This window comes from Brassica napus, chromosome A2, assembly GCF_020379485.1.
Source record: "Brassica napus cultivar Da-Ae chromosome A2, Da-Ae, whole genome shotgun sequence".
Classification (NCBI taxonomy): domain Eukaryota; kingdom Viridiplantae; phylum Streptophyta; class Magnoliopsida; order Brassicales; family Brassicaceae; genus Brassica; species Brassica napus.
Window position 1 is genome coordinate 29,503,281 of NC_063435.1, and position 20,388 is coordinate 29,523,668.

Sequence of the window (20,388 nt, forward strand, 5' to 3'; positions counted from 1 at the left end):
CTTAAATTACAAGCTTTTTTTAGGTGAAGGGACTGGTTTGCTTCGTCTCCATAGTACATACCGTCATGACCTTAAAATTTACAACTCTGACGAGGGACGTGTTGAGGTACGTACACCTTTTACATTGATACAACTGAAGATAATAAAGCATATGTGTTGGGAAAAAAATAATGTTTGAACTGGTTTGCATATGTTGACCAGATGTCTGCAGCTGCTTTTGCTAAAAGCCTGCTTGACCTAGAAGGACAGCTGACGCCAATCCTGGTTTTTCCTTCTTAATATTATATTGCTGGTGCTTAATTTGCAATGTCATCATGTATTTATTAATAATGTATTTTTATCTTTCTTGCTTCTCAAGGTTTTTTTGGTTAGCAAGGACTCTTCCATGTTGGATGGTCTTGGTACTGCCATCATTGAAATGGAAGCTGCCAAGGTTTGTCCCATGACTTGAGTCATTTTTTGAAGTGTGTGTATCAGTCAATCAACAAGATTGATTTCATTATAATTAGACTATATATGCAGGCTAGATTGAATGAGATTGTAACGTCTGGCAAAAAAATTATCAATGAATTACTACTATTTATTATTATAGTCCATAGTAGTAATTATCAAATCAAATACGCAAAAGGCAAAACAAAAAGAGAGAGGCATAACATAAAATAAGTTAACATATTAAATTGTAAATAAGCCAAAATATTTCAAAGCAGTCAAACAACTTATAAAATTAATAATCGTGGTCAACTTACCAATATGGTGCATATATGTCAAATGGATAAATCTACGTTTAAGTAACCCAACCTGTAAGGGATTAAGATTTTTTTTGTGAATCTCGTGGACTGATCTATCGCAGATTGGGGTTCATAGGTGAAGTTTCAAGAAATTGTTATAATTTGATTGGTCGATTGTTTTTAATTTTTATTTATTTAATTTAGATCTAAAAATTTAAGATAAGCCTAAAATTATTTAACATCACTTGCCATATAATTTAACGAATATTACAAATAACAATTTATGGAAACTAATTCTCGAAATTATAGAAAGATTAATAATGTTTTATTTATTACTTTTAATATTTATAAACTATAAAATATAATGAACGAAATTTTATATAAGATAATTATAATATTTTTATACTCTACTTGATGAATTGTGTTCGGATATAATTATATAATAACTATTTTAAATATTACAAAATCCAAAAATGTTTATTAATATTATTTTAAATTATTTATCGTTGTTTAAAGAATAAATTTATCATAATTTTAAAATAATGTATAAAATGCTTACAAAATGCATGGCAAAGTTGTACTTTCAAGAGTTAAGTCGAGATCTTAATTAAAAACCCTAATAACTGGTAAAGAAGGGAAGCCGCAGACAAAAACATTGTATGTTGTCTACAAACAAGTTTTTCAGAATATTCCGTAGTCACGGTACGTAATTTTAATCTACTTTTTTCAAATACAAATTTTAAAATATATAAATTGTTACAATTATTTATTTTTTGTATTTGCCAGATGGGTTGTGATGAGTTAGGAGACTGATGACAGTATGTCAATTTAATAATATTTCATGTTCAATAAAATTTAGAAAATTATAAATCTATCAAATAATGTTAACCCGTCAAATTGCTTACAAAATTTATTTAATTTTTTACAGGTTTCTAATTGAATTTGCTTTCTTTATCGAGAAATGTACTTCATAATTTATATTATTTATGGATAATATTTTGATTTTTATTATATTTTCTTTTAATATGTCTACATAAATGTTTGTTTATTATTTATGGAAAAATAATATTATTCACCTAAAATAAAGAATTACGACACATGTACAATATAATTCTAATTAATGATAATATAAAATCTGTTACTTCTAAAACTATACACTATTTATTCCATTTTTTGAATGAAAGTATTTTCTTAAACACACAAAATAATTTGTGACGTTGCAATTATACATACACACAATATCTGCCTCTTCATACTGACGTTACTGTGTTCCTTCTCGTCCATCTCAAATATTGACTACCAGCTTTTTTCCATGGCTGATGAATTCTCCCAAAGACAGTAGTATTATGTTGTAAAATCTGTTAATTCTAAAAACTATATAATATTTATTTAATATTTTAAATTTTCTTATGTCCACACAAGGTGCGGACCGGTCACCTAGTATATATATATATATGCATGTTGCGAATTGGAATGTGTATTCTTTCTTTTTTGGACTAAGAAAGTGTCTCTTTCTTTAAGTTGAATTCTTTAAAAAAAAAAAAAAACCTCACTAGTTTTACTTCAACTTTTTTAGTAAAGCAATCGGTGTTAAAATAAAAATTAAGATACATTCCCAAAAACATTTTTGATATGTACAGAAAAATTTCAATTCTTGAGAGATTCCCTAGTTGTATGATCAAATTCATGACTCATGAAGAAGTAAGTATATTATAAAAGATTGAACTCCCCTCCCCCACTCACAAATACAAGATCTTCTGCACTACCAAAAAGGGTTGGTTCCCACCGGTCAGATTTACAAAAAATAGTATCGTACGAAAAATATTTGTAATCATTATATACATTCCTAATATGTTTTCGTATTATTTTTATTTGCCTTCCGAAACCAGTATATGATATAAATGTTTTCTCTGACCGTAGTAATCACTCCAAAGATTTGAGTACATGCAATACACTTAGCTATTTTGTCTAGACTTGTATATGACTGATTTTCTGTATGCATAAGTGTGTATTCTCTTGGTGATTGTACTTGTGACGTTCGATAGTCATTTTGCTTTTCTTGTTTTTTTTGGTAAAAAAAATATTATTGCTTAAACTGTATATGGCCAATACAAAAGATTAATAAGCCATAGAGGCGGTACATCATAAGCTATAGAAGATAAAGACACAACATGTATTTTCTTCGACAAAAGATATGCCGCTCGATTACATTACCTGTTTGACATACCGAGAGAAAATTGAGGGAGCAAAGATATCCAATGTTTAATATCGAACACAGGGCCGTGCCTGACTTTTTTAGGTTAGAAGCATATAATTTTTTTTTGGCCCCTTAATTTGTTTTAATATAAAATATTTAACCTAAAATAACAGATCAAAACAAAGATAATACAAAAACAGTGTTAAGCTTACTCGAATCCGTGACCTGATCACGCTCATAACAACTACACAACCACTGAACCAATGACAATTTTATAAAAATTAGCCCCCAAAATAATACTTAGTCTATCCGGCCCCAAAACCAATGCTTGATTTGCTTTGTATCAGGCACGGCCCTGATCGAACACCATATAATTTCCAATTTCCACATTCGCTTCATCTTGGTTTTCTTACATGGGTCTAGAAATAAATAAAATATTGGAATTGGTAAGGTAAAAAATAAAAGACAAATAAAATCCATATAAAGGAAACAAGCCGTCGAGTTTCTTGAAATTCTCTTCTAAACAGAAATATGTTTATTAGAGTTCTTTATGTAGTTTTAGATGTTTAAAACATATGAAAACGTGTATTGTCAATAGGGAAATTAATTCGAACAATTACTCGATTCTTTTATATACGAAAATGATGATAATCAATCCAAACGGACTATTCCTTCATTCTACCGTAAGTTCTAAAAGACAATCACATGTAAAATGTCTGAGTCGAGGCTTTATTACAAAAGTTTGAAATGTTTAACTGGTTGAATGAATATCACTTGAAAATTCTCAAAATTTTATATCGACACTTGTTGTCCTTTATTCTGTTTATCAAGTTTTAAATATTAATGTGACCGACAACGCCGTCATGCTTGTAAGAAAATACTATTAAATATAAATTAAAGCCATATTTTTGTATATAAAAACGAACTAGAGGAAAAGTTAGTTCGTCAAATAGCAAGGAGTATCAAGTCAAAGGCTCCATCGCCATCAACTCAACCACTAACTTTTCCCTACCACTCATTCTGTCTTTGTCGTTCATTATAATTCCTTCGCCAAAAAGGTTTTTCATCATAAGAGTTTTAAAAAAAATCTTAAGTGTCCTAATTATCAAATAAGTATTAACCAAATTTTAGATTCAACCATTTTTAATGGGGGTTTTCAACCTCAATCTCTGAAATGTATCAGTATATGTATATAAAAATATTTATATTTTGTTATGAATCACTACAAGAAAACATCGGCGTACTGAGGAAAAAATCGTCGGTATGTCGTCGGAATAACGCTATTACGAAGACATACCGACGAAAAAAGTCCTCGAAAATATCTCTTCGGAAATTTATATTTCGTCGGAATTCCGTCGAGGAAACTAAATTCCGAGGAAACTCCGAGGACACCAAGTTCGTCGGAAGGTTCCTCGGAATATACCGAGGGACACCTTCCTCGGAATATTTCGATGGAATTCCGATGGTCCAATCCTCGGAAGTTTCGACGAAATATTCCTCGGAATGTTTATCGGGAAAGTCCGAGGAACCTGGCCCTCGGAAAATTCCGAGGAACATCTTTCCCTCGAAAAATTCCGAGGAACTTCTGTCCCTCGAAAAATTCCGAGGAACTTCCTTCCCTCGGAAAATTCCGAGGAACTTATGTCTCTCGGAAAATTCTGAGAAACTTATTTCCCTCGGAATTTCGGAAAAAATTAATTTTTTAAAAAAATTAATTTTTTAAAAAAATTTATTTTTTAAAAAAAAATTAAAATTTTTGAAATTTAAATTCAAAAATTTAAAATTAAAATTAAAATTGAAAACATAGTAGATAATATTCAAAGTTAAATAAAACATTCCAAGTTTTTGGTAAAAAAAAAAACTACGGGTCTTGAATGTTCGGGAACACCTCGTTCGAGTACATCCTCCTCATCATCTCCATCATCTGCACGTTCAGCCTCTTCTGTGTCTCATAGTCCGCCTGTTGAGCTGCCATCTGGGTCTCCAACGCAGATATCCGATCATCCTTGTCCTTCAGCTGAGCCGTAAGAACTTCTGGATCAACATATGGCGGTGGTGCAGAAGAAGGAGCAGCCGACCGGGAGTGACGACCCAAACCGACCAAACGTCCATTCTTCTTTGGAACCGACTGAAATATAAATAACCAAATTTAAATAATATAAATTGATGATAAAATAAAAATCAAGAAATAAATAAATTGAACTTTAAAAAAAAAAGAACTTACCGATTCAACGATTTCGTTGATTCGAACCCGGGACAAGTTGGTCGAAGCCGTCGAATCGTCATCATCGGTTTGAAGCTGAGACACTTCGTCATACACCTGAGTTTGGACCAGGTCGACCACGTCCCTCACAAGACCATCATCAATCTGGCCGGTCTTTTTGTTGGTATACGCCCTTTTCATTAGGGCGAGATCATCAACCAGCTCGCCCTCATTTTCTTCCGCCTTGAAAAAAAAAAAATTAAACAAACATTAGAAATTTGAAGAAATGCACAAAAAATAAAATTCTGAAACTTAAATAATTGAAGAAAAAGCGGTTGAACTTACCATGCGATCCCCCAGAGTGGCAATAGATTGAGCACCCAAGTTATGTTTGTAGATGCCCTTCCCTTTACGGTCGCTCCTGCGGTTGTTGGAGTTGGTGGAAGAAGTTTCTTTCGTCTCTTCCTTATCCCAATGCGCACACAACTCCTTCCAGACCGTGTCGTTCATCGACCTTGGGACCTCTTAATTTAAAAAAAAAAAAATAGTTTAATAATTTAAAAAATAGTTTAATAAATTAAAAATTGTTAATAAATTAAAAACTACCTTGTTTGCTTCCCACTTCTTCTTCCACTCGTACATCTGCTTCCCATAGTTGTCCATAACTTTATGGATAAAATGGTGATAGATAGAGAGCGTATCATCGGAATTCCAGTTGAATTCTTGCTGAAATAGTTTAAAAATAGTTTTTAAGCACAAAAATATAAATAGTTTATAATTACAAAAAAAAGTTTTAATAAATAAAAAATAGTTTAATAAATATAGAAAATAGTTTAATAATTACAAAAAAAGTTTTAATAAATAAAAAATAGTTTAATAATTAAAAAAATAGTTTTAATAATATTTAAAATGTTTAATAAATATAGAAAATAGTTTAATAATTACAAAAAAATAGTTTTAATAAATAAAAAATATAAGTAAAAAATTTGAATACTTACCGCAAACTGACAAAACCACAGATGCTGCTTCTCGAGAGGGAAGTCAGTGAAAGTCGGATGTCCCTTGTCGAGGGCCGAGTACATCATACGGTTGATCCATGCGCTGATCCCGTTCCCGGATCGGTTGAACCTAATAAAAAGAACAAATTATTAATAATGAATCAAATTTTAAGGAAAAAAATAAAAGTTTAATTACCGTGTTTGACCATGTCCATGTGGATACTCAGTGAGATAGGGAAGATGGTCACGACCGGGCTATCGAACCAACTGCACAACACTCATCACTCCCGGAGGAGCAGGAGCGGGTGCAGCAGCGGAAGCGGGAGCAGCAGGAGCGGGTAATGGAGAGGGAGATGTATGGTAGGAGCTGTGGGGCGAAACGGAATCCTGAACATGGCTGGACGAACCCCGAGACTGGCTCCCCATACCACCCCGGCTACGACGCTGGCGAGGCCGGGTCTGATCATCATTAGACCTGTAAATTAAAAAAAAATAAATTTAAAAATTAGTTCTAATAATTTTAATAAAAAAAAACAGTTTAAATAAAAAATAGTTAAAAAAATAGTTTTTAATCACAAAAATATAAATAGTTTAATAATTAACAAAAGAAGTTTTAATAAATAAAAAATAGTTTAAAAATTAAAACAATAGTTTTAATAAATCCCAAAAACAGTTTAATAATTACAAAAAATAGTTTTAAAAATATTTAAAATGTTTAATAATTACAAAAAATAGTTTAAATAATATTAAAAATGTTTAATAAATATAGAAATTTATATTTTATATATAAAATACATAAAACGTTTTATAACCACAAAAAATGATTTTAAATATTATATATATGATTTTAATCACAAAAAAAGTTTTATAGATTTTAAAAATGTTTAATAAATATATAAATGATTTTAAAATGCAAAAAATAGATTTTATATACAAAAAACGTTTTCAATATATATATATAATTACAAATTCGATTTTTATAACCACAAAATTAATAAAAACCAAAAAAAAAAATCCAAATCAAGTGAAATACATAATCAAACTCGATTTTACACAATCCTACCATTCAACCTAACAAAAATCTATAAATCTCATTCCAAATTCATCAAATCTACTTAAAAACCATACAAATCTACCCTAAGAGAGTAGGATAGGGTTCATACATGATTATGGGAGAGGATTAGGGCAGATTCGCCGGAAATCGCGAGAGAGAAGGGTGGAGTCGCCGAAAATCGCGAGAGGGAGAGAGAGTTCGGCGCAGAGAGGAAGAGAGAAATGGGGAAGAAGATCTGGTTCGACCTAATAAAATGACGCGTCCGACGGAAACTATCCGTCGGAATTTCGTCGGAAATATTTTACATTTCCGTCGGAATTTCCTCGGAAATCATTAATTCAATTTTCGCGAAATATTTGGCGGTTTGGTTTACCCGGTTAAATGAAAATATTCCGAGGAACCAGGTTTCCTCGGAATACCCTCGGTAATTACCGAGGAAATTTTGAGGAACCAGGGTTTGGGGTTTCAAAACATCGATTATTTTCGTCGTATTTCATTTCTTATACAATTATAATGCATACCATTGAGGATTCTTTGTATAGATGATCATAAACCATGAAATAACAAAATTTCAAAAATAATTGTAAGTATTCCCTTTACCGTTTATTAAAGTGTATAAGTGTTTCTCTTATGTTGTGTGGTTTTCGTTCATGCAATCGTAAAAGTGTTTGTTATTGGGTAAAACACCAAAGTTTGACTTCATAATCTGGTTAAGACACTTAATGAAAGTTATATACGTGTTATTCAATCCGTAAAACATTGTTTTCGGTTTAAAATCCCTAGTTCCTCGGAATTTCCTCGGAATTTTCCGAGGGAATTCCGAGGAAAACCCTATCTTCGTCGGAATTTCCTCAGAAAATTCCTAGGAAATTCCGAGGAAAAGGTATGTATAATCAAATCCCTAAATCGACAAGATCTATACCGAGAAAATTCCGAGGAAAACCTATATGCCCTCAGAATTTTCTCGGTATTTATATTTAAAAAAAAAAAAAAGGTCGACGCTAGTCTGTTTCCGAGTCGTCATCACCAGATGAATCTGGATCTTGGTGAAACTCTCCAATCACTGGTTCATCCTCTACGTGAACGGCGGCTTCCTCTCCGAAGTCGGTTAAATCGACTACAAGGCCAACTCCACCTAAATCTTCTGCTGCACTTAAGTTGCCGGATGTGCTTGGTTGTAGTGGGTCTTCCAGCTCAGAACTTCCCTGAACTCGGCCTCTCGGGTTGAGTCTTGTAACAGTAACTCATGGATCATATGCTGGAAAATACCATATGCTGAAAAATCACTTATTGTCCATCCAGATAACATACGTTGTCCATCCAAATAACATACCATATACTGGAAAATCACTTATTGTCCACATTAGTACTGCCCGCATTTGAAAGTTTTCTTTATACGAAACATCGTATGTTTCAGCACCTTGAGCCCATAGTTGTTGCAACTCATATATTAGTGGCTGAAGAAACACATCAAGTGATCTCTTAGGATGCTCTGGTCCGGGAACGAGAATCGAGAGAAACAAAAACTCTCGTCGCAAGCACAAGTTTGGGGGTAGGTTGTATGGTGTAAGAATGATTGGCCATAGAGAATACTGTCTTCCACTCTTGCCAAACGGGCTGAAACCATCAGTACATAATCCAAGGTAGACATTTCTTCTCTCATACGCAAAGTCGGGATACTTTGATTGGAAATGCTTCCACGCTTTTGCATCTGAAGGATGTCTGATCTCACCATCTGTTGAGTGCTCCGCATGCCATCTCATTGGTTGCGCTGTGCGTTCAGACAGATACAACCTCTGCAACCTTTCTGTCAAAGGCAAATACCACATCCTTTTATATGGCATTGGAACTCTTCCACTCGTATCTTTATAACGAGGCTTCCCACAAAATTTGCATGAAACCCGCTGTTCATCCGCCCTCCAATAAATCATGCAGTTGTCTCTGCATACATCTATTACCTGATACGATAAACCAAGATCAGCTACGAGTTTCTGAACCTCGTAGTATGAGCCAGGAGCTACATTATCTTCGGGTAGAATACTTTTTACATAATCAGCAATCGCATCCACACAGTCTTCAGCCAAATTATAATCCGTCTTAATGCCCATCAATCTTGTAGCAGATGATAAAGCTGAATGACCATCTCTGCAACCTTCGTACAATGGTTGCTTTCCAGCATCCAACATATCATAAAATCTCCTAGCTTCGGCATTGGGTAAATCTTCCCCTCTAAAATGATCATTTACCATCTGCTCAGTACCTACACCATAATCTACATCCGTTCTAATTGGTTCTTCTAATCTAACCGCTAGCTGAGGTTCGCTAGTACTACCATGTTCATAATCAGTTTCCCCATGATGATACCAAATTTTGTAACTTCGTGTAAACCCACTCAAATATAGATGAGTCCAAACATCCCACTCTTTAATAACCTTTTTATTTTTACAATTAGAGCAAGGACATCTTAACATACATGTTTTTGCTTCCGGTTGTCGGTGAACTAACCCCATGAATTCGGTTATACCTCGTTGGTATTCTTCCGTAAGCAATCTCGTGTTCGGATCCAAATGAGGTCGATCGATCCAAGAACGAAAATAATTTGAAGAAGACATGTTTTTTATGAATCAAATTCGTGTGTAAAGAGAGTGAGAGGGAGGATGAAGATATGGAGTGAATGAAGAGGAACAGGGGTGCTTGTATTTATAGTTGAAATCCTGCCGACAGACCGAGGAAATTCCGACGGAATTCCGATGCCAACGGCTAGTTCGTCGGAATTTCCTCGGAATTTTTAAAATCCCCCCAACGGCTCTCCAACGGCTCTCTAACGTCTATAATATTTCCTCGGAATTCATCGATTTTTTCCGAGGAATACAATTTTCCTCGGTATTCCATAAGAATATTCCGACGGAATGATATTTCCTCGGAATTCTGTCGGTATATTCCGAGGAAATTCCGAGGAAACCAAATTTTGTGTTTCCTCGGAATATCCTCAGAAATTCCTCGGTATTTTCTGAGGATTTCATTTTCCGTCGGAACGTCCGTCAGAATACCGCTGTTTTCTTGTAGTGAATGTTTCAAAATAAATCTACGTCAAAGTATTTCACTGAAGGAACATTACAAAATTTTCAAGTGATATTAACTGATTGAACCAATTTCACTTGAAAATTTTATATTGACACTTGTTGTAATTGTGCTATACATTTGGTAGTGGGAATATCCCATATTTTTGAATATTCGTACTACTATGCCCTAAAAGCCACTGGCCTAAAAGTATGTGTGCAGCCATATGATGACATGTTAAAAAGTGAGAAGGTTGTTTTTATTAATTATTTGGTTGGTTCCCAGACGCAGGGAAGTCCTTCGAGAGGCCTACCACAGTCTCCTACCACTTGACTTTTCTTTTACTTTCAATATATTTTGCACAGGAACCTGTATTCTTTATGCGATAAATCATTTGCCATATTTATTTATTTTTTGACAGAGGTGCCACAATTACTTTTTGAGGAAGTGATAAAAGAGTTGACAAAAAAGAGAGGAAGTGATAAAAGCCAAAAGGCTGGGAGGTAGAAGTGCAATTTGCTATTGTTTCATAACGATGACAAAAAGTAGAGTAATTAACATTACAATCTCAACCTCAACCTCAAAGTTATAACTTATAACTTTATTATGATGAATAAATAATTAAACACCAACTTACCAAGAGATGTCTTTATTTATAATATAAGTTCAAAGTAAACATTTAGTTATTTGTAAACCCTCAGTTCACCGCAGCACCATTGCCGTTGCTTTATCACCATATAACACATACTATAAGCAGATCTGACTATAAGAACATCATATAGAGAAAAAAATTTACGAAAACGAATCTCACCACAGTTTGTAAGGTCTTTTTGTATGGTATTTTTGCATGTGAGGCCTTGCTGATTCTTTGACATTTTAGCATCCAGAGTTAAAAAGAGTTAATTATATTTTATAAATTATATATATATATATTGATTTTTAGGGTGATTCAAATATATGTTTTCAATTTATCAAAATATATATCTTTTTAAAGTATTCTGGCATACAAAATATATATGTCTTTTAAAGGTTTTTTGACGCATACAAAATACGTATAGTGGCTATTGTTTTATTTATTACTCATTCTGTTTCGAATTATTTGTCGTTCTAGAGAAAAAAATTCGTCACAAAACAAGTATGTTTTAAAGTTCGCAAAACTTATTAATCTTAATCTCCTATCAATTTTTTTTATTGGTTAAAATATGATTAGGTGTATAGGTAATGATGTTTTCTATTAGAAATATACGAAATTAAATATTTTCTTAATTTGTGTGCAATTACCTAAAACGACAATTAAATCGAAATTGATGAAGTAGTTAGTAATAATTCAAATTACAACTCTACAATATTTCTATAGATATCTGTTTTGGAATTAATAAAACAAGTTCATTATTATATCAAATTTTATAGATTTTTAAGTAGATAGTTTTAGCAATGTTTAAAAGTCATAAACGTTGTATCTGTGTTTTAAAACTTCAAATATTTATATAAAACCTTAAACTAATAACCAGTTCTTATGATTAATTATTGTGGCCAATATTTAACAATGTGTATATGTTGTAGTTTCCGAATGATTGCTTATATACGCATGATGAGGTATCATCTGTACTCAACCTCGACTGGAAAAGAAAACCTAAACCATTTGTATTCCAAGAAGTAAATTGAAGATTTTTTTTCATCGAACATCGTTACGTACGTATTATAAGTGGAACTGCATGCACATGATTAAAAGACAATAGTAAATCATACGTTTACAAATCACAAGTACACATATACACATGCATATGTGGATTAACCATTGCATAGAAATGTTTAGTTTAGTTGTGCGATAAACTATCGCCAATCCCAGGGCTATGACCAGGTGTTGTAGGCCTGAAATCTTCTGCATATTTACCTTCCGGTGGTGGCGACGGAGGTGGCTGCGAGAGCTGGACCGCCTTTTCATCAACTATCAGATCGTTGTTCATAGCCTTCATCGTCTTGCTATCATCATGACCAACATTCATCTTATCATCAACTTTCATGTTTCTTAGGGTTCGTCCATGGTTAAAACCCATTAAAAAGCACCATCATTAAAACAACGCAAACGAACAATGTTTTCTTTTGACCCATAGAAGACTCCACTGGAGAAAAAAATGGGAGATGGAAAAGAAAACAGAAAAAGAGAGAGATATGAGAGGTTGTGTGAAGTAATACTTGCTTCTATGGGGGCATTTATATAGAGATTGTGTACGTGCTTAATTGTTGAAAATAAACTATTGAATTATAAAGTCGATATATTTTGTTTATTAGAAAAGTTACAAAGTAGGTCGCATGCTAGTGATATTCTTTCAAAATAAAATGATTGCAAGAAAAACAAGCAGTTCACTGAATCGAAAATTTAAGCTACCTAAATAATGTCAATTATAGAAAAAGACATCGCCGAAGCATAATAGCTCTACAACCATTAAAGTTCGTCCGACTCCGAATCAAGACACTAGCGGTCAGGAGGCTATTCACTCTTTAGAGCAGCATTATTGCAGTATGTAAAACGGTTTCTTAGGCAAAAAAGTGTGTGTGGGCTCCACCAATATTTTAAAAACGGTGACAGAAGACGTGAGTTGAGGATCGATTCAGATGGGTTTTGTGCACTGTTTGCGGGTCCCACCGACACGTGGCGGCCCGCAATTGATGCGATTTTAATTTTTTTTTTTTAAATCAGATAAAGCAAAAAAAAAAAAGTTTTAGAAACCCAAAAAGGGGTTCAGTGGATAATCATGCTCTTAGTCTCTTAATTACAGTATCTGTACAAATTAATAATATTATAATCATCATAGTACTTTATTTATAAATGTATTAATTTTAAACGATTTAATTAATTGGTAGATTTTATATTATTAGATATTTTTAAACAAATATTCATTTTATAATTTTTTATATTGATTAATTATTTAAAATTAATTTTTATTTATATTAGAATAATTAGTGTTTTGGTCAGGGCCGGTTGGTATATCGAAATTATATATATATATATATATATATATATATATTAGTGTTTAGAATAAATAATATTAGAACACTTTGAAATGATAACAACTAAAGATATATTTTATTTGTACAAACATTTTTTGTTAAAACTTATTTTTCTTTGTTCACCACTGTATCTACCGTAAAGTACTGTACATTCACACATACACTAAATGCAGAAGAAGAAAAAAACAATAATAACTCATCCAAATAAACTAAAAGAACTTCGGCTCTAATCCGTTTAGTTCGGTTTTGGTTTAACCAAAGAGTTGTTGAATTACAGCCTCACCGTTTCCATTGTATTGTGATAAAAGTTACTTGCATCAGACCTCGGCAGAGCCAAAAAATCCTAATACTTCGGTTCTGTTTTCTTTATATCGGTTCTGTGTAGAATCCATCCTTGCTGCGGGTGGGCATCGGTGGGTGGTTTTTTCCTTACCGGAGAAGAAGCAGCAATGTCATCAACGTCGTGATTTAAAATAAAAAGAAATCTAACCCACAAAGGCTATGTCACGTGACATAGGGGTGGGGTTCGAATAGATACACATTCAGATTCGGATCGGATATTTCTACATAGAGGTATAGAAATCGTTAGGATATTTCTATATTTCGGATCGGGTTTGGTTAGGGCATCTCCATCCCCACTCCATAATTTACTCCAAAAATAGAGTGGAAAATGGAGTATAAACAAAAAATAAAAAATCTCTCCATTTATGGAGTAATCACTTTTTTGTTTCTTCACTATTCTATTTTCCACTTCATTTTGCAGTAAATTATGGAGTGGGGATGGAAATGCTCTTATTTGGGTCAGTTTCGAATATTTAGATTTTTAAAAAAAATTAAATTTTTCACTGTCTAAGTTTTTTGTATTTGAAATATATACTTTTTAACTTAACTAGTTTTCTAATTTTTAATAGATTAAATTATTAATAGGTTTAAAGATAAAACTTTAAATCATAAAAATGCTAATTTAGTTGTTGTTTTAAAATTTTGGATGTAACTTTTATTAATATAAAAAACAAGAGTTTAATTTATATTTTAAGTGAGTAGCAAATGATTTTGCCCATAATTATATGTATATTATCTGATTTTGATCCAAGTACATCATTAATATAAATATTTTGAATAAAATTAAAAAAGTAAACTAGAAATGTAAAATTAAATATTCATATATTCGGTTATCTTCGTATATTCATTCGAATTCGGATATTTCCCGTTCAAGTTTAGATATCTAATCTCTCCTAGTTTAATATCCATTCAAGTATTTTACTATTTGGTTCAAATTGCTCACCCGTAACGTGACATTTGAGTGATTGACATTTACATAACCGCCGGTAAAAATGTATACAGTAGATTCATTGTTTTACTTGGGTTTAAAACGCTTATCAGTTTATAAAATAAAACCAAGATTTGTCTAGGGATGTCAAAATGGGTCATGATCTATGGGTTGACTCAACCCAAGTTGATCCATTAACTCAAATGAACTGATTATTTTTGATTCAATAGGTTAATGGGTTAATAGGTTAATGGGTTAACAAGTTAATGGATTTATTGGGTTGGGTCAACTCTGACCTATTTGGTTTTCAAATAAAAAAAACATGAGTAAACCACCCAATTCTAAGGTTTGATAGAATTGGGAAATCATAAGTTTCTCTAAAGTTCAATCATTTATTCGGTAAAATGCGTTTTCTGCTAAAATTCACAAAAATATGTTTCCCGCCAAACCCCTCCCCCCTCCCAAAATTCATTTTCCCGCCAAAACTGTAAAAGTCGTTTTCCTGCAAAACTACGTTTTCCCGCAAAAACGTGTTTCCTGCAAAAACACGTTTTCCCGCCAAAACCCAAAAATATGTTTTTCTGCTAAAACCGCAAAAACACATTTTCCGCTAAAACTACGAAACGTGTTTTCCCGCCAAAACTGCAAAAACGTGGTTTCCTGCCTAAATCGCAAAAACGTGTTTTTTCACCAAAACTACAAAAAAACGTTTTCTCATTTCGATCAACTTAGTCTTAACTTAAAAATAAATCATTATAAAGATGTTGGGTTGATGGATCAACCATTAACTCATCTAACCTATTTAATTCAATGGTTATGGATCAATTCAACACATCTAACTTATTTATATTAAATAGATTAGATTGATCCATGATCCATTAACAGTAAACCCATTTGGATTATGGATTGGGTTTATCCATTCTGACACCCTTAGATTTGTGTATGAATTGTGAAAGGCGTGTACATCTATTTATGAATTTTCATTACAGGCCAAACAAGATAAGAGGCGACTACACGTGTAGACATTCGGGTGGCATGCATGAGCCCCGCTCAGTTGAGAAGGATCAGTACGAGTGAGTTAATTACATATGCCATGGATAAACAAGTGTCCTAGTCTTACTGATATAACTCAGTGATGATGGTAACAAAAATAAAAATAAAAACCAAAATTACCGGGTCCAAAAACACAATAGAAAGCTTGAGCAAGAATCTACATAGCACAAGTTTGATTTTATTTATTATAAAATTAAATAGAAAAGCAAAACGAAAATTGTTTACGTCTGGTTCCTAACTTTCTCCTCCTCCTTGGCTTCGCTACCTTGAGTTGTGTCGTAATCTTCCCAAAATGAAAATACATACACAATCGTAAACAATCACCATCGATTAAGAGATATTTACTTGTATTGTACATATAATAAAGTGTTGTGAAATTACCAGGGGGGTTCTCATGGACCTTATCATTGTTGTCCTTTTGGAAAGTTTGATTTCCTCCATAGGTTCCTCCAAACCCTTCTTCATCAGACCTCGTTGCGTACCCTTCTCCAAACGAATGCGACATGATCACGTCCCTGCTCCATTTTCATCAAAAGATAATGGAGCAAAAACATTAAAATAACTTCCAAACGCTATTACACATACAAAGTGGACAAGACAAACCCGGTTTTCTCGTTTGGATTTTCAGGCTTCTTATCCATCTTTTGCTGGTCAGAAGCGGTCGCAAAACTAAGTCCGGTAACGTTGTTGCCAGTTCTACACCGAGGTGACAAGAAAGAGACAGTTGTTGAAGATAGTGGTCGGATAGTCTTAAACACGTAGATCATTTCTCACCTTTCTGAGGTTTTTTTGAAGCCTTTGAATTTATAGAGAGGAAGTAGTTTCTACTTCTTACAAGAAGATTATAAGTTTAAAGAACTCTTTACGTAATAGTTAATACTAGGGGACTGACACGAGTAATGTACATTATGTACTACGTGGTGCATTTTGAATAAAGAAAGGTTATAAAAGGTGGAGTTAGTAAAAGTTCTTCAAAAAAAAAAAAAAAAAATGGAGTTATCGAATTTTATCACGTCAGGGCTAAAGCCTAAGAGCATCTCCAACTCCACTCTATTTTTTATTTTAAAATAGAGTTTAGAGTAAGAAATGCTCCAATAGTATTCTATTTCTCACTCTATAATAGAGTGAAAAATAGGTTTACTCCAAATATAGAGTAATTTGTTTTTTTTTGTTCATCACTCTATTTTCTACTTTAAAATAGAATAGCATTGGAGCAAATTCAAACTCTATTATAGAGTTACTCTATTTTAGAGTAAAAAATAGAGTAAGCCATTGGAGATGGTCTAAACCTTTAATTAAGCATCTCTGTTTCCCCTAGTACGACGGTGTCTTGCCAAGCTTTCGTCACGTGGAGCTCTGACGAAATGTGGCGGGTGAAGAAAGGAGTCGAGTAACGTGTTTGTCAGAGATGCCATACCACACGATGCGACGGTTTATATTTCAATGACAAATCCTATCTTACCAATTTGAGCCGCAAAGAAAAGTTAATAAAAACCCAAGCAAGCTGGTCTAGAGTTATTCGGCCTATCAGATTTTGCTACCGACCCAATCCAAAATAGTTCAGAGTGTTGATTTGAAAATCGTGGTCATTAAAAGTGAATCAGCCACAAAGCTTAAAACCCAGACTGATCTAGTCTTTGCTTGATCAGAGCCCTATTTTTATTGCTGTTTTCTTTTCTTCAGATGGACACAATTGGATCTCTAGTTTCCAGTCTAATTATTTATTAACATCCATCCAATCCACTAATCCAGAGTTAATAAGAAAATCATATTAAAAACTGCTTATATCACCAAGTGTAGTGTTCCAGGAAATGATTAAAAGAGAAATATATCAAACAAATAAAGTTTTCTTTTGTTTGTAATCACTTTATTACACACTTCAGGTGTCAAAATGTAAAAACCCATCATGAGCTTATCAACACTGTAACAAGTAGAAAACTATTTTTCTTTTGGTCTTCTTCTAATTCCATTTTCCTTCTCTCCTGATATTGTTATTAATTATTCTGATGACATAAAAAGTAATAAAGCATATGGGTGCTACTTTGCATGTGTGGGAGGGGAATCAATTAATAGACGCGAGCTTTGGGAGGGAAAGTGTCAATCGAGAGTGTCCATGTGAACAGGCCTATACTCCAACCTCACCTTCTCATCTTCCCAGTATCCCAATTGTTTGATCCAAAAATGGTATTTATGCTGGTAGTGTTTATTGAATCAATACAATAAAAGAATCTAAGAATAAAATTAGATTCTTGAGGCTTAGGAGAAATAATCAAATGAAATCAAATGGGAAAAAAACATAAAATAGATTTCATTGATTAAAGGTTCATCACCAAAATGATTACAAAGGTAAAGTGAACCTTAGAATACAAAATCTATATGAAAGTATTTTCTTAAGTTTAAGAAGAGGTCAAAATCCTTTCTCATATAGAGGTAGTTCTCCATTTATAGAAGAAAGATGTTTAGGGTTTTATAAAGAAAGTGGGCCTAATTAAATGTCTAATGGGCCTTTGAGGGAGGATGTAAATCCACCCCCAACAGTAAGCCTCCCAAGTTCGTAGAGAGAGATGAAGTCGATCTCTATGAATTTTACGAATAGGGTTTATTAGACAATTAATTAGACACATTCACGCCTATGACGATTTAAACGAGTTTATTTCGAACTTGTGCCTAGTAAAAAGCAAGTTTGCTTTAAACTCGTGCTTAGCGAAAGACGAGTTTACTTGACTCATGCTAAGACAGAGGCGAGTTTACTGAGAACTCGTGCCTAGTGGAAGGAGAGCTTCTGTAAACTAATGCCTAGCCAAAGATGAGTTTTTGTAAACTCGTGTCTAACAACAAGCGAGTCGACCGCAAACTCGTGCCTAATAAAAAGCAAGTTCAATTTAAACTCGTGCCGAAAATACACGTTTACCGAACTATTGCCGACCCGAAGTCTCGTGTTGTGTTGAGATCGTGTGCCCCGAGCAAGTTGTTGGCTTGTGTGTTCATCAGGCTATGATGATGTTGAGAAAGCGTGCTGGTTTGTGTCGCTTGTACTGCTTCCAGCAAGCTCGTAGCTGAGGGCTGTCCTTTGAAGCATGAGTACATGATGGTGGTAGCCGCTTGTTGGCTATGTTTTCTCTTTGGCTCTGCTTTGTGGTGGAGAAGATGGAGTGGTTGCCGAGAGAGAGACAATGAGCTCGAACTCCTTTCTTCTTCGGTCTCATGTAGGCAACCGTATGAAACGTGATCGAGTCATCATCTCTACCACACATGTTACCGAGCGCCTTTTTGGTTTTCCACTTGACTAGAACGTGATGTTACTCTGAATCACTTGACCACTTGAGTAAGTCCACTGAATCAGTAGTGACGGTGCTAACACGACCAGAATGAAGAGCCACCAAAGAGACCAACAAACGACTTGCTGAGATGGAGATCTCGTCGAGACGGATAGCTATGAATCGAGAGGAGACCTCGCCGAGATGGACGGCCATGGATCAAGAAGAGACCTCCCCGAGATGAGATGGTGTAGTTATCTCTTATCCAAGCCGAGCTTAAAATGAGTTCGTCTAGAGCTTGTGCCGGTTGCGGCAAGCTCGTTGAGAGAATTTGAGCTCGTCATTCTTGGTGCGGGTCACTTGTCTGCTTCTCGATTGCAGAGATCACAAATATGCTGAGAAGGTTTCGTCTCGAGCCTCCGGACGTCTCTTGTGGCGAGGTGGCTTCAGGACTCCACGTTACTCCGGTTCTGATTTTTCTTTTTGGCTTGACAATCGTGATTGACTCTGGTTCATCAAAACCACAATCATGATTAGATCAAACAAAATCCAAATAAAAGAAAAAAACACACGTTTTGTTTCAATATTAAGCAAGCGGTGGAGCTAGTTTCTCGTTAACATGACAATTATTAGTTATTAACATGTATAGGCTACGAGCAATAATAATATGAGTTATCTCATAAGTAATAGAACACTTATCTTTTAGCAGGAGGAGAATTGTTTCGAGGTGGACCCGATGTTGTGGTCATGTCTCTTGGGAGAGCTTTCTTGAAATAAAATCGAGAGGTTGATGATACCATAACACCTTCACCAAAGCTCTTTTACCCCAAGATAAGATCCGAGCTCTGTTTGTGACGTCCAGTTTTGGCTTCTCGGTGTTGGCGTCCTCGAACCTTTGAGCTGCTCTAAATATCATGACGGAGCATGAGCTTGTTCTTGCAGGATCAGGTGATGGGCTATCATAACAGTCATGCGAGATCAGGTGATGAGCTTGTTCTTACTGAACTCTTCTTCTCTCCTGTTCGCGCCAGTTGCGGAGACCTTAGAACTCTGCGGCCTTAAATGAATTCATCAACTGAGCCTCTCTGAAACTTGAAGCTTTCACCATTGCTTGACAAAGTAGCAGGTGCGATGCTTTCCGTTAAGACCGTGTCTGGCATGACCACGCATCTTCATGATTGAGCCATAGGTAGCGTTGGATGAGATCAAACTCGTGAGCTCTGCCAAGATCAAGCTTGTGAGCCCTGTTGCAATCTTCTCAATCGAAAGGACGAGACGAGAAGCTCGTGCGGAGATGGCAACTTGTGACGAGGTGTCCCTCGCTGCTGAGATTAAGCGCGACCTGTTCTTGGAGATTAAGCGCGATCTCAAGTCAGACTGATGAGTTGTCTGAACGGAAAGCTCAAGCTCAATGCTCTCCACCGACGAGCTCTTCTCGGACGGAAAGCTCTCTGGTCCGTAGATGAAGAGCTCTGGGTCGGGACTTTTGCGCAGAAGCGGACGAGACGCCGTCAACTTCACCGGCGGATCGAGACGGAAGCTTCACCGGCGGGTCG

At 34.5% G+C, this 20,388-nt stretch overlaps 1 protein-coding gene and 1 pseudogene across 1 annotated transcript; both read right to left on the bottom strand.

The window, feature by feature from the left end:
* Window positions 1–12,057: 12,057 nt before the first annotated feature.
* On the bottom strand, window positions 12,058–13,544 carry LOC125585182 (annotated as a pseudogene).
* A 2,074-nt stretch (window positions 13,545–15,618) lies between these two features.
* LOC125589151 lies at window positions 15,619–16,430 on the bottom strand. The gene is made up of 3 exons (XM_048761481.1): window positions 16,179–16,430; window positions 15,957–16,090; window positions 15,619–15,858 (listed from the first exon to the last, which is right to left on the bottom strand). Exons 1-3 carry the CDS (start codon window positions 16,340–16,342, stop codon window positions 15,797–15,799), a joined length of 360 nt encoding a protein of 119 aa, XP_048617438.1. The 5' UTR covers window positions 16,343–16,430; the 3' UTR covers window positions 15,619–15,796.
* Between the last annotated feature and the right edge of the window lie 3,958 nt (window positions 16,431–20,388).

Excerpts from the sequence above, each read along its gene's own strand:
- LOC125589151 (XM_048761481.1), bottom strand. The coding sequence starts at position 16,342 with ATGATCTACGTGTTTAAGACTATCCGACCACTATCTTCAACAACTGTC. Across the intron at positions 16,091-16,178 it reads AATCCAAACGAGAAAACCGG|GGACGTGATCATGTCGCATT; the intron begins GTTTGTCTTGTC and ends AAAATGGAGCAG. Across the intron at positions 15,859-15,956 it reads GGTCCATGAGAACCCCCCTG|ATTACGACACAACTCAAGGT; the intron begins GTAATTTCACAA and ends CATTTTGGGAAG.